This window comes from Dama dama, chromosome 13, assembly GCF_033118175.1.
Source record: "Dama dama isolate Ldn47 chromosome 13, ASM3311817v1, whole genome shotgun sequence".
In the NCBI taxonomy this organism is placed as follows: domain Eukaryota; kingdom Metazoa; phylum Chordata; class Mammalia; order Artiodactyla; family Cervidae; genus Dama; species Dama dama.
Genome location: NC_083693.1, coordinates 49,919,135 through 49,932,453, shown reverse-complemented (window position 1 = coordinate 49,932,453; position 13,319 = coordinate 49,919,135). Strand labels below are relative to the sequence as shown.

General features: G+C 35.8%; 1 protein-coding gene across 7 annotated transcripts in view; it reads left to right on the top strand.

Moving 5' to 3' along the window:
* Positions 1-13,319, top strand: part of HEATR5A (HEAT repeat containing 5A) — a 93,702-nt gene that overhangs the window by 34,473 nt on the left and 45,910 nt on the right. For 6 of the 7 annotated variants that reach the window (XM_061159066.1, XM_061159062.1, XM_061159065.1 and 3 more), the window contains 4 exons: positions 760-859; positions 9,085-9,194; positions 11,655-11,818; positions 12,035-12,210. In XM_061159066.1, the coding sequence (XP_061015049.1) occupies positions 760-859; positions 9,085-9,194; positions 11,655-11,818; positions 12,035-12,210 (550 nt within the window). The remainder of the gene's footprint in view (positions 1-759; positions 860-9,084; positions 9,195-11,654; positions 11,819-12,034; positions 12,211-13,319) is intronic. The other variant, XM_061159067.1, reaches the window with a different exon arrangement.

Here is a 13,319-nt window from a genome sequence, read left to right as displayed (position 1 = left end):
ATATGATCTACTTGAGAAATGTCAAAATTTCTTTGTGTTAAGTGGGCATTCATTTCTCGTTTCAGAAAAACTGGGGTTGAAGTTAATTAATATTGACTAAGTATGGTTTCTATTTAGCTTTTTATTTATATATGAAAGTTGTACCCTTCTACAATACATAGACCATTAAAAATAGCATCCACATTGAAAATTTGAGCTAAGGAAAAGACATGGAAGCACAGACTCTTTCTGAAGCACATTTTCTTAAAAAACATCTTTTTTAAGAGTAAAAATGGCATGAATAAACAAAACCAAAATCAGTGCTTCCTTTAAACTAGTCTAAATTGTAAATATTTGCTTTATTCTATATATGTGATAACTCCTTATGAAAACTTATATGTTTTTCAGGTAACATCTGTAAAACCTAACATGCTGACTTAAAAGTCAACTGGGTTCCTCAGAACTAGTATAGAATTGGTAGACTTGAAGGTCTACTTCTGAGGTTAAGGGCTGAGTAAAACCCCAAGAAAGCAACATTTTGTTGATTTGGTTTTCGGTCTCAGTAATCCTAGGAAGTTTGATTTGTTTTTTTGTTTGTTTTTTCATTTTCACTGGAAGTAGGAAACACTAGTTTCCTTTTTTCACTAGAGTTTCAAGAATTATTTTTTGGTTTTCACACATTTCTTTATTCTTAAAAAAATGTGAATGCTATACCAAAATTGAATGCTTTTTTCATGCTTCATTACATTCTACTAAGTAAAGGTCTGTTCTGTTTTTCAGCTATCAAGAGCTTTGTTGCCCACTGCGGTGATCTCCTTACTGAGGAAGTAATTCAGCATCTTGTTCCACCACTTCCTTGCGCTGTGGATTTGCTAACTCAGTAAGGATCCGCTATTTAGATTTGATACAGATTTTTAATAGGAATCAGTTACCCGCTGGTTATGTAATACTTTATGAAGTACATTAATGAGGCCAAATTTCTGTAGTTGGTGAATGATTTTCCATTTGTAGAGGAAGGCAAACAGTTACATGATTTTTTTTTTTTTAGGGTAGGATCTTGAAAAATACATATTAAAAGGGAAGGAAAGTTACTTGGTGGATAATGTATCTTCCATACAGTCAGATTTAACCAAGAAAGTAAATATTAAGCCTGTTAACCTTTTCAGGTATGCGTTTTATTGGTTTGTTAGTGCTGTTCTGTGTTCTTAAGAACCAGATGCTTGTTAACAGTTTCCGTTTTTTGTTGTTCATATTTTTCATGTTTGATTTATATTTTTTTAAATACAATTTATGTCATGGTCACTAATAATTTCCCAATTAATGAAATGTAATGTACAGTTTAGGGAAAGACTTTCCAAAAAGAATACAATGTTTTATGTATATGGAAAAATACATGTGCAACTTCCTATGAAACTATAATTATTTTAAAGTAAAAAGCTGAAGAAAATTATAAAATAAAAACACAGTTCAGACAATGGCTTGTGAAGCATAACAGTAAAAGTGAACCCCTGTGAGTTCAGCACGCTGGCACAGAGGTTAATGAATGTTTGCAGTAACGGACTAGAAAGTAAATATTTTAGGCTTTTCAGTTCAGACAGTCTGTGTTGCTCCTGCTCAGTTCTGTTGTTGTAGCTTAAAAGCAATCATAAAAAAAAAAAGCAATCATAGCTAATCTGTGAATGAATGAATGCAGCTGTGTTCTAGTAAAACTTTATTAATAATAAGGGGAAGTGGGCCCAAATTAGCTATCCCTGGACTAGAACACTGATAACTTTTGAAGTTTTATCTGTGTGCTCCTCTTTAATACCATTCTTTCTGCCCTACTTTTGAGGTGATCACTATCTTGAATTTTAGAGTTGTCATTTTCTTGCAGTTTTCAAAAGTGTGTCACATATACATGTTTCCCTAAACAGTTCCTTGTTTAGTTTTGCTTGGTTTTGACTAGACAGATGGTATATTGTTTCTGAGGCTTAACTTGTTTTACTCAACATGATATTTCTAAACTTCCTCTAATGCAAGTATGTTCTTTTTGGTTGCTGTTTAATATTTAATTGAATATACAGCAACTTACCCTTCTGTTCAATGAAATAACCATACTATTTTCCAAAATTTTTTCATATGTATATCCATAGTAAATGGGAGTACCCTTCAATCTACTTCTTCACCAACACTTAACTCAGATAACAACTCTTGTTTAATCCAGCAGGTGTAAATTGGTATCTCGTTATGATCTTATATGTATCTGATTCCTGATGCTTTGTCATACTATATGTTTATTGTTCCTCACTATGTCTATGAAATCCTTATCATGCATATATTTACCTATTTTTAGGTAAAATAGTGATTTGATTAACAGACATTCTTATTTTTTTCTTGGCTGCGCCACATGGCTTGTGGAATCTTAAGTTCCCTGACCAGGGATCGAACCTGCGCCCCGCAAACATTCTTAATTTAAATGTCAGATTTATCAGTCTTTTACTTCTTGGTTAGTACTTCCTATCTTTTGATTTATAAAATATTCCTGCATGGTGTTAAAGATGCCTTTTTTTTTTCCCCCTCTCTAAAATGTTTAAGGTTTTTGTCTTTCACATTTGTGTTTAATCCATCTGGAATTTATTTTTGTGTTTGGAATGACATAGGGTTCCAATTTCATTCTTTTTTAATATGGATAACATATTGCCCCATAATAAAGAAATCCATGCTTCCTCTCTCTGGTAAATGCCAGAGCACAGTCTGTTTCTGTATTTTCTTACCATATTCCATTGATGTGTTTGCCCATTTCTGTGCCCATACTACATTGTCTTTATAATAATAATAAGTTTTAGTGTCTGCTGGGCAAACTTTTTGACCTTTTTCATCTTTAGGCATAATTTGGCCTTTTTGCAGTTTTGATTATCTCCTGTTGAAATTTTAATTGGAGTTAAATTGAGTCTATAGATAAACTTAAAGATAGCTGACCTTTTTATAATATGCATAAACATAATACCTCTACTATTGTTGAGGTTGTTACAAAGTAAAATTTTACTATGTGAAAGTCTTAATGTCTTTAAAAAAATTTATTCCTAGCTAGTTACTTCCTATTTTTCTTTGCATTTATTAAATAAGTATGTGGGAGTGAAAATGTGTGTGTCTGTATAATCTCTTTATTGCTAGTGTATTAAAAAATATAATTGACCTTATATCCAGCTACCTTGCTAAATTTTCCTATATCAAGCATTTGTAGATTCTTTAGGATTTCTCCCTTTATGGTATTTATTCATACATTCATTTGTGTTCTCTCTCTCCCCTATGTGCTAACCAGATGACTTGACTACAATTTAAAACTGAATAGAAGTGGCTTATTAAAGGGAATGCTTCCTATGTTTCACAAATAAGAATGATGTTTGTGACAGGCCTTTTATTTTATTATTTAATTTCTTTTTGATTGCACTGGGTCTTTATTGCTGCACACTGGCTTTCTCTAGTTGTGGTGAGCAGGGGCTACTCTGAAGCACAGGCTTTGGGTACACAGGCTCAGTACTTGTGGCTCACAGGCTCTAGAGCTCACGCAGGCTCAGTAGTTGTAGCCAGTGGGCTTCATTGGGTTTTGATTTTTTTTTTTTTAATTTCATTTATTTATTTATGGCTTCACTGGGTCTTTATTGTCGCGTGCGAACTTTCTCTAGTTGTAGCAAGAAGGAGTCTACTCTCTAATTGCGGTACATGAGCTTCTCATTGTGGTGGCTTCTCTTGTTGCGGAGCATGGGCTTCAGTGTTTATGATATGTTGGTTTAATTGCCCTGTGGGATTTGTAATCAGCCTGGACCAGGGATCAAACTCATGTCATGAGCTTTGGCAGCCAGATTCTCTTAACCACTGGACCACCAGGAAAGTCTGGTTCTGATTTTTATAAAGTGGTTTAATCTGATAATTTTAATGTAACGAATTTTACTGACTAATTTTTCACTAGGTTGCATTCTTGAGATAATCTGAGCGTGGAAATAGTTATCCATTTTTGTAAACTTACGGATTTCGTTTGCTTATGTCTGGGATTCTTCACATATATTTAATCAGTGAGACTGCCCTATACTTTTATTTCTTGTGCTGCACCCCTCAGGTTTTCATTAATGTTATACTAGCTAGGTACTCTTGCCTGGAAAATTCCATGGAGGGAGGAGCCTGGTGGGCTACAGTCCGTGGGGTCTCGAAGAGGCGCACACCTGAGCGACTTCACTTTCACTTCACTTTCATGCACTGGAGAAGGAAATGGCAGCCCACTCCAATATTCTTGCCTGGAGAATCCCAGGGACAGAGGAGCTTGGTGGGCTGCTGTCTATGGGGTTGCACAGAGTCGGACATGACTGAAGCGACAGCAGCAGCAGCAGCCTCATGGAATGAAGTAGGGGAATGTTTTATAACAAGGAGCTTTTAGAAGATTGAAATTATGTGTCACATGAAACCATTTGTAAAACAGTCTGGACCTGCTGTTTGATTTGTGGGAATTTTTTTAAACTACATAGTTCATTTCCTTAATTGCTCTAACTATTTGAGATCTGGCTTGGGGTTTTGTTTTGCTTGCTTGTTAGATTTTTCCAGGAATTTTCCCATTGCATCTTAATCTTCAAATTTTTTGGCATGAAGTTATTCTTAGTATTCTCTTATTTCTTTAATCTCTGTTATATCTGTCATGTCCCTTCATCAGTTTCTGATAAGTTTTCATTATGCCTTCTCTTCTGTTTTTCCTGACCCATCTCATGAGAGGTTTTTTTTAATTCATTTATACAAAAAGTAACTTTGCTTATGTTGAACTTGTTTCCTGTTTCATTAATTATCACTTGTCATTACTCCTGTTTCTTTAAATTCTTTTTCTTTTTCTAACACCTTAATTTGAAAGCTTAGCTTGTTGAGTTTCTTATAATTCCTTTAATATAAGTTAAGGTCATAAATTTCCCTGTAAGGATCCAGTTGCTCAGTCCTAAAAGTATCAACATATATTATTTCCATTTTTTTCCAGTTTTATGTGTTTTTCAATTTCATTATAATTTCTTTGGAGTTGTTTAAAAATATGTTTTAAAATTTCTAAATGTATGGAGCTGTTTCTAGATTATAGTTTTATTAGATTGTTAACGTAATTACATTGTTCTTAGTGAATAGGGTCTGTACATTTCTTTATCCAATGTGGTGTATATTTTGTTGGATTCATATATTTCAGTTGTCCTGGAAAAGTGGCTGTTATTTCTTCAAATATTGCCTGTTTTCCATCCTTGTTAAACTTTCCTTCTGGGGCTTTGGTTAGACAAATTTTCGGTCTTTTTGTTTTGTCTTCCATGTTTCTTGTGTGTGCTGCGCTAAGTTGCTAAGTCACATTTGACTCTTTGCAACCCACTGGACTGTAGCCCACCAGGCTCCTCTGTCCCTGGGATTCTGCAGGCGAGAATACTGGGGTGGGTTGCCATGCTCTCCTCCAAGGAATCTTACAACCCAGGGATTGAATCTGTGTCTCTTATACCTCCTGATTTGGGAGGCAGATTCTTTACCATTAGCACTATCTGGGAAACCATGTCTATTAGTCTTTATCTAATATTTTTTTCTTTCTGCTGCTTTCTGTGTGATTTCTTCCACAACCTCTTCCAGTTCACTAATTCTGCCTTCAGCTGTGTTTAATTCAGTATACCTTTGCCCCTGCCAGGACCTGGGACCATTTAAACTGTCTTTAGTTCAGTTCAGTTCAGTTCAGTCGCTCAGTCGTGTCCGACTCTTTGCAACGCCATGGATTGCAGCACGCTAGGCCTCCCTGTCCATCACCAACTCCTGGAGTTTACCCAAACTCATGTCCATTGAGTCAGTGATGCCATCCAACCATCTTATTCTTTGTCGTCCCCTTCTCCTCCTCCCTTCAGTCTTTCTCAGAATCAGGGTCTTTTTAAATGAGTCAGCTCTTCGCATCAGGTGTTCAAGGTATTGACGTTTTAGTTTCACTATCCTTCCAGTGAACACTCAGGACTGGTTTCCTTTAGGATGGACTGGTTGGATCTCCCTGCTGTCCAAGGGACTCTCAAGAGTCTTCTCCAACACCACAGTTCAAAAGCATCAATTCTTTGGCGCTCAGCTTTCTTTATAGTCCAACTCTCACATCCATACATGACTACTGAAAAAACCATAGCCTTGACTAGACAGACCTTTGTTGGCAAAGTAATGTCTCTGCTTTTTAACATGCTAAGTTGGTCATAACTTTCCTTCCAAGGAGCAAGCGTTTTTTAATTTTATGGCTGCAGTCACCATCTGCAGTGATTCTGGAGCCCCCCAAAAATAAAGTCAGCTACTGTTTCCACTGTTTACCCATCTATTTGCTATGAAGTGATGGTACCAGATGCCATGATCTTAGTTTTCTGAAAGTTGAGCTTTAAGCCAACTTTTTCACTCTCCTCTTTCACTTTCATCAAGTTCTTGTTCACTCTCTGCCGTAAGGGTGGTGTCATCTGCATATCTGAGGTTAATGATATTTCTCCCGGCAATCTTGATTCCAGCTTGTGCTGCATCCAGCCCAGCATTTCTCATGATATACTCTGCATATAAGTTAAATAAGCAGGGTGACAATATACAGCCTTGACGTACTCCTTTTCCTATTGGGAACCAGTCTGTTGTTCCATGTCCAGTTCTAACTGTTGCTTCCTGAGCTGCACACAGGTTTCTCAAGAGGCAGGTCAGGCGGTCTGGTATTCCCATCTCTTTAAGAATTCTCCACAGTTTATTGTGATCCACACAGTCAAAGACTTTGGCATAGTCAATAAAGCAGAAATAGATGTTTTTCTGGACCTCTCTTGCTTTTTGGATGATCCAGCAGATGTTGGCAATTTGATCTCTGGTTCCTCTGCCTTTTCTAAAACCAGCTTGAACTTCTGGAAGTTTGTGGTTCATGTATTGCTGAAGCCTGGCTTGGAGAATTTTGAGCATTACTTTACAAGCGTGTGAGATGAGCGCAATTGTGTAGTAGTTTGAGCATTTGTTGACATTGGCCTTCTTTGGGATTTCTTTGGGATAAACTGTCTTTAAGAGATCTCATTTATCAGCCCTACAATGCATGGGCACAAGCTCAATTGCAGGTTCTTGTGTTGATATTGGTGTTCCCACTCTGATTTTAGCTCATTTTTTATTTCAAGCATTTTATGTTCATTTATTTTGGGGGGTAGTGTGGGGTTGGCCTTGGAAGTCTTTCTTCAAGTCTAGCAATGCAAATTACCTTTTATCCAAAATCTAAAGTGTATTTATAGAGGAAGGCCCTTTAGAGAGTCTAATCTGCCCTACTTATAGTAGTAAAAACCCTTAGGAATAGATTCTTACTTTGTTGTATTCATCTTATTTTCTGTAAATGGACACACATGCAAACAACCCTCTGAACTAAATTCTATTGTATTTAAACCAACTGAATGCTGCAGGATTTTTAAGAATTGTAATTTCTTAACATCTTGCCAATACAATTTAAATATTTTTCATGTAATCAGCTGTAATCCCCCCATCTTGTTTTAGAGGAATACAAAAATACAGTGGATTTGTTTTTAACTTCCATAACTAAAAAATTCTACCCAGGTTTTATAAATGTTGTTTACTAAGGTGAGAGATAATGAACAGAACCAACTTTCTTTTTTTAATAAAATGACAAGTCAAAAATAATTATTTGCATTTCCCTCATGGCTCAGTGGTAAAGAGTCCCCCTGCCAATGCAGGGGACTCGGGTTCCATCCCTGATTGGGAAGATCCCCACATGCTGCAGAGTTACTAAGCCCATGTGCCACAATTATTGAGCCTGTGCCCTAGAGCCTGGCAACTAACACTGCTGAATCCCACACGCCCTAGAGCCCATGCTTTGCAACAAGAGAAGCCAACACAGAAGCCCACGTCCTGCAAGTAGAGAAAAGCCCAAGCAGCAGTGAAGACCCTGCACAGCCTATAAGTAAATAAATATTCTTTTATTAAAAAAAAAGACTACCAATCATAGTCTCTCTCTCTCAAAAAAGAAAAATATATATATAATTCTTTTTTAGAAACAAAAAATACAATGCAGTATTTTTCTAGCAAACACACATGAATAAGCGTTACCAGGATTTCTTAGAATACCTGGAAACCACATGCCATAACAGAAAAGGAAATTTATTCCAGTGGCACAGCAAAAGTAATTCCATTGAATTTCTGTATTGCTGCAGGAGATGAAAGCTTCACTCCGTTTGATCACAAGGCAAAGAGTAGTAATCCTTTAATAAATATTTGTTAGATGAGTGAACATCAATAAAATGATGTTAATACCAGTAGTGAGAATGAATAGAAGATTAAAAAAGGAGTACATGAAAGTGAATGAAAGAGAGTGACAAGAGGAGGTGATAGAGATTTTATGACTGGAACTTTTGGGGAAACATTGGCTCTGCTTGTGCTTTATCAAAAGTGAATTTGTTTTATGATTCTGTGTATTTTTTTTATGATTCATTGTTATTTGGTGAGTGCATTCCAGATGAAGTTTTCTAACATAAAACACTTGGATTTTTTTCTAGATCTTTGGGCCTCCTGTTTCTTTGGCCTGTTCCTTTTCTGCATAATAGAATTTAGTTTTCACGAATGCAATGTTGTAAATTTGGGGGTTTAGTAAGAGTTTCAGCTAATAGACAAAATAGGAACAACCTTAGAGATCTTAGCAGAATATATTGTTTTATGAAGTATGATAGAAAAGATAGCTAAATGGTTTTCATATCTGACACTTGTCATTGCTCTTTTAACTTCAAACCACACATTATAAGAAAATAAATAAATAGGGACTTCCGAGGTGGTTCACTGCTTAAGTGCTCACATTCCAGTGCAGGGGGTGTGGGTTTGATCCTTGGTCAGGGAGCTAAAATCCCACATGCCTTGCAGCCAAAAAGCAAAAGATAAAACAGAAACAGTATTGTGATAGATTCAATAAAGACTTTAAAAATGGTCCACAGTAAAAAATTTTTAAAATAATTTTAGTAAATAAAAGCATTAGTGATCACTTATTATATGTAATACCTATTTTATCTTTATATGTCAATATGTTGAATATTTATACATTGTTATATAACTTACACACTTGACATATACTTTTTCTTTTACTTTAAGGCTCTCTTCAATACTAAAAACATATGGAAGTCCTTTGAAAACACCATCAGTAGTTTATAGACAAAGGCTTTATGAATTGTTGATTTTATTATCTCCTGAAACCTATGAAGGTAAGTGCCTTACACCAAAATGTTTTACTATTTGTGGTTAATGCAGTGTCTGAACAAATGGATTATATGGCGGTTACTTCGTGCTTTGTGTTCAGGAGGTTTTGGGAGTTCAGTCTTAACCCATGTGTTCACCATTTTATAGTAAACATGGTTGTTGTTCAGTCGCTAAGTTGTGTCTGACTCTTTGGGATCCCATGGACTGCAGCACACCAGGCTTCCCTGTCCTTCACTATCTCTCAGAGTTTGCTCAAGTTCATGTTCATTGAGTCAGTGATGCTATCTAAACATCTCATCCTCTACTGCCCCCTTCTCCTTCTGCTTTCAGTCTTTCCCAGCATCAGGATCTTTTTCCAGTGAGTCAGCTCTTTGCATCACGTGGCCAAAGTATTGGAGCTTCAGCATCAGTTCTTCCAATGAATATTCAAGGTTGATTTTCTTTAGGATTGATTGGTTTGATCTCCTTGTAGTTCAAGGGACTCTAAAAGGTCTTCTCCAGCACCACAATTCGAAATCATCAATTTATAGTAAATAAAATACATTAAAAAAGAAGACTGTTTTCATGTCTTGCTACCTTCTCTCTTCTGAGAAAAATGTCCCTAGTTTCAATGTGTGAGAGAGAATGAGTCACAAAGATTAGTCTTGATTCTACTGCAGGGTTTTCTACAGAATATATAATGCAAGTCAATTAGAAATTTGACCATTCCTATTTTCCTTCTGGACTGCATATCTACTGTACACATTGCCTTCCATCATTCCATTCTTAACTCTGTCCAGATAGCACTTTAATCTTGAGTGGTATACCAAGGTATAATTTATTTTATAAAGTTTATAATGTAGGTTTTGCTTTTATTGGGCTCAAGATGACTTCAGAATACTTGAATACTGAATTTGGTAAAAAAAAAAAAAAAAACTTGCCCTTATTTTGCAATTAGTTCTATATCCTTTCTTGTAAATTTCAAATGCAGTTTTAAGAAAATGCTACTACTACTGAATAATTTAAGATGCTTGTTTCAAGAGGTGAAAGTTGGAAATGGTCTCTAATGGGAGCATTTTTTTAAAATTTTTAAATTGTCAACTAACCATATTAAGTTAATATTACTTCAAATCTATTCCTTTTGGGGAGTTCCCTGGCAGCCTAGTAGTTAGGATTTCAGGCTTTCTCTGCAGCCCGGTTTCTATCCCTGGCCAGGGAACTGAGATCCCACAAACCACTTGGCATGACTGGAAAAAGAAAAGAATTTATATAAACTTTTCACCATGGTTGTCCAACAAAAGCAGAATTTTGTCACAATAGTTGCTTAATTTTCTTAAGTTTATGGAGCAAAACTTGGGTTCCTAATTTTTATTTCCTTAGTTTCATTATGGATCTCCATTTAAGTATTTTAATTTTCTCCACACTGAAAATTGCTCCTCATTAGCATCAGAAAGTAGTGTATTTCTACAGGAGAAGCATATTTGCGTTTTAAAACTGAATCATCTTTAAGAACTTTGTTCAGGCACAGTTAGGCGGCCAGCAGTTACTTTACATGAGAAATGGAGATATACCACTGTTTTCACATTTAGCTGTAGTATCAACATAGCTTGCATATTATGCAACCAACAGAATTATTGTCTTGAGTATCACATACTGGTAACTAAACTAACAGACACTCCTTTAAGCAACTCTTACTTGCTTCATTAAGCTTTTATTGATCCTTGTCCACTGTCCCCAATTCCTGTTTATAATCTCTCCTTTCTCTAAACATAGCTATGCTCTTTCTTCATCCTCTATGAAACATAGTATTTCCTACCTTCGTTTTTTAGTTAACGTGTGTGTGTCTTGTGTCTTATATCTTCTTAAAGGGAGGATTGTCAACAGGGAAGTCCCTGTTTATTAATTATTAAAACATCAAATTGTGATGGTGAAATTGTTTAAAACATCCTTAACTCTAATGATACACAATGAAATATTTATAGATGCAAGTGATATGCTTTCCAGGGATTGCTCCAAAATAGTGTGGAGGGTGATGAGATAGTCAATTGAGAGTAAAGGTGAACCGAGATTAATCTCGCTGGTTAGGATGAGTGGCAGTCATTTGCTGGGGTGGTGGGGAGTTAGGGTGCCATTCTGCTAATGTTATGCCTGCGTTGTCTGCCTTTGTTACTCTTTTTTTCTTTCTGTTTTTATGCTCCATGTCATTTTATTTAAAATGATGGTAGTAGAATTTATTTAGTGTATAAAGTATACATACACACATACATTAAGATGTCTGTTCTTATTCTTGTGATTGGCAACACATAGTTGAACTTTTCATCGGTAGGGCATTTCTCAGGGAGGAGAACAGATTAAATAGGCTGTGATAGATTAAAGTTAGCTGATAATGTAGATTAAAGTTCAGCCTGGGCTCTTTAAACCCCATTCTCAGACCTGTTAACTGCTATTGCTAAATTGCTAATTGCTCTTTTTCTGTGACTTGATAGGAAACCTCAGTGCAATCCTCAAGGAGCTGGCTGCTGACCTGACTGCCCCCGATATACAGGTGGGAGCATCCACATTTTTACTCCCACCCCTCTGTCATCAAGATGATCTTCTGATATTAAGTCCTTTGCTACAAGAGACTGACCATAGATTTATTGAAGAACAGGTATGGTCATTTTTCAGTAACTCTTGGATTGATTCAACTTATGAACAGTGGTTTAATTTGGTTTTTGTTGTGTGTGTTTTTTTTTAATTGGCCACACTGCACGGCAAGTGGGATCCTACTTACCCAACCAGGGCACAGAGTGCCAACCACTGGACTGCAAGGAAGTCCTGAATAGTCATTTATTAAAACCTTATATGCAATTTTTTTTTCTTTTAGCTCCTGCTTGGTAGTGGTATTGCTTGTGGAAGTCTCGAGTATGACCCTTACTCTATTTACGAAAAAGATGTAGAGGGAGATTCGGTGCCTAAGCCCTTACCTCCAACGCTGTCAGTTACTAGCTCTGCAGTCAAGCTGTTTGGAGTTGTATGTGCTCATGTGGGAGAAGCCCAAAGGTAAACCATCTTCAGAGGTTCACTCATCCTGAAATATGTTTCAGGTTTGGTAATTTGTTCAGTGAATGCGTAATAGAGTGGTAAAAAGGAGGCTGTCAGAGTTCTCATTAATATAAAAGACTTCTTACAGATGACAGGTGAAGGTGAGATTAAAGGCTCTTGTTTAATTATTCAGTTGGCTAAATATTTAATGAGAAGTAATGAAGTCAGTGATTAGATTAAACTGAAAACTGCTAGGCACTATCGTAGATGCAATGCTTTTCCCGTATTAACTTCTCATCTAGCTGAAAATACGAATATAAAACTCAGTGACACAAAAACAGTGATTTATGAGCCAGTGTTGCAAAAGGAAACACTGGTTGTCTGAATAGACATGATCTCATACTGTAGGTTCCAGGCTTAGTCCTCAGTTTAGTGGATTTCAAAAATTAGATTAAAATAGATTAGTCTTCAATTTGGTGGATTCACTTCTCTTGAAATGAACTTTGGTTTTTAAAAATTATAAAGACTGCTAATGATTTCTCATTGAAGGTAATAGGGTAATATCTTTCTTGAGGATCAAAAACCACTACTCATGTCTAGTATCCAGGAAATTCTGTTTTTATCTGAGATACTGAATGGGAACTGAATCTCTCCCATAGACTGTGCTGGTTAACAATTTGCAAAATATTAACTATCCTCATTCATTCATGTTCATTCTCTTTGTTTCTTTTATGCTTGACCAGCAACAATGCTAGATCATAGCTTTTATATAATTTTATCGGTTATGTCTTCCAGAGAATACCAATTAGGTAAGGAATTTACCTTGGTCTCTTTGATGAAGAATCGCAGAAATATTTGAGTCTTGTCAGCAACACATTTCTGAAACAGGCTTTTGGATAGTCTACTTTCAGTGGATAGAAAACAAATAACATTTATGTTGATTTTTAATAACTTCATGTTGTTCTATTTTAACTGATAATAGTACTTATTCAGTATCATATGGTATATGCATATTTTGAGATTAATTTCAAAAGAGGATTTGAAATTTGTAGCCTATAGTTCACTGTATACTATAACTATAAAGTTATGGTTATACTTAAAACAATATGTGACTAAATTATAAATGA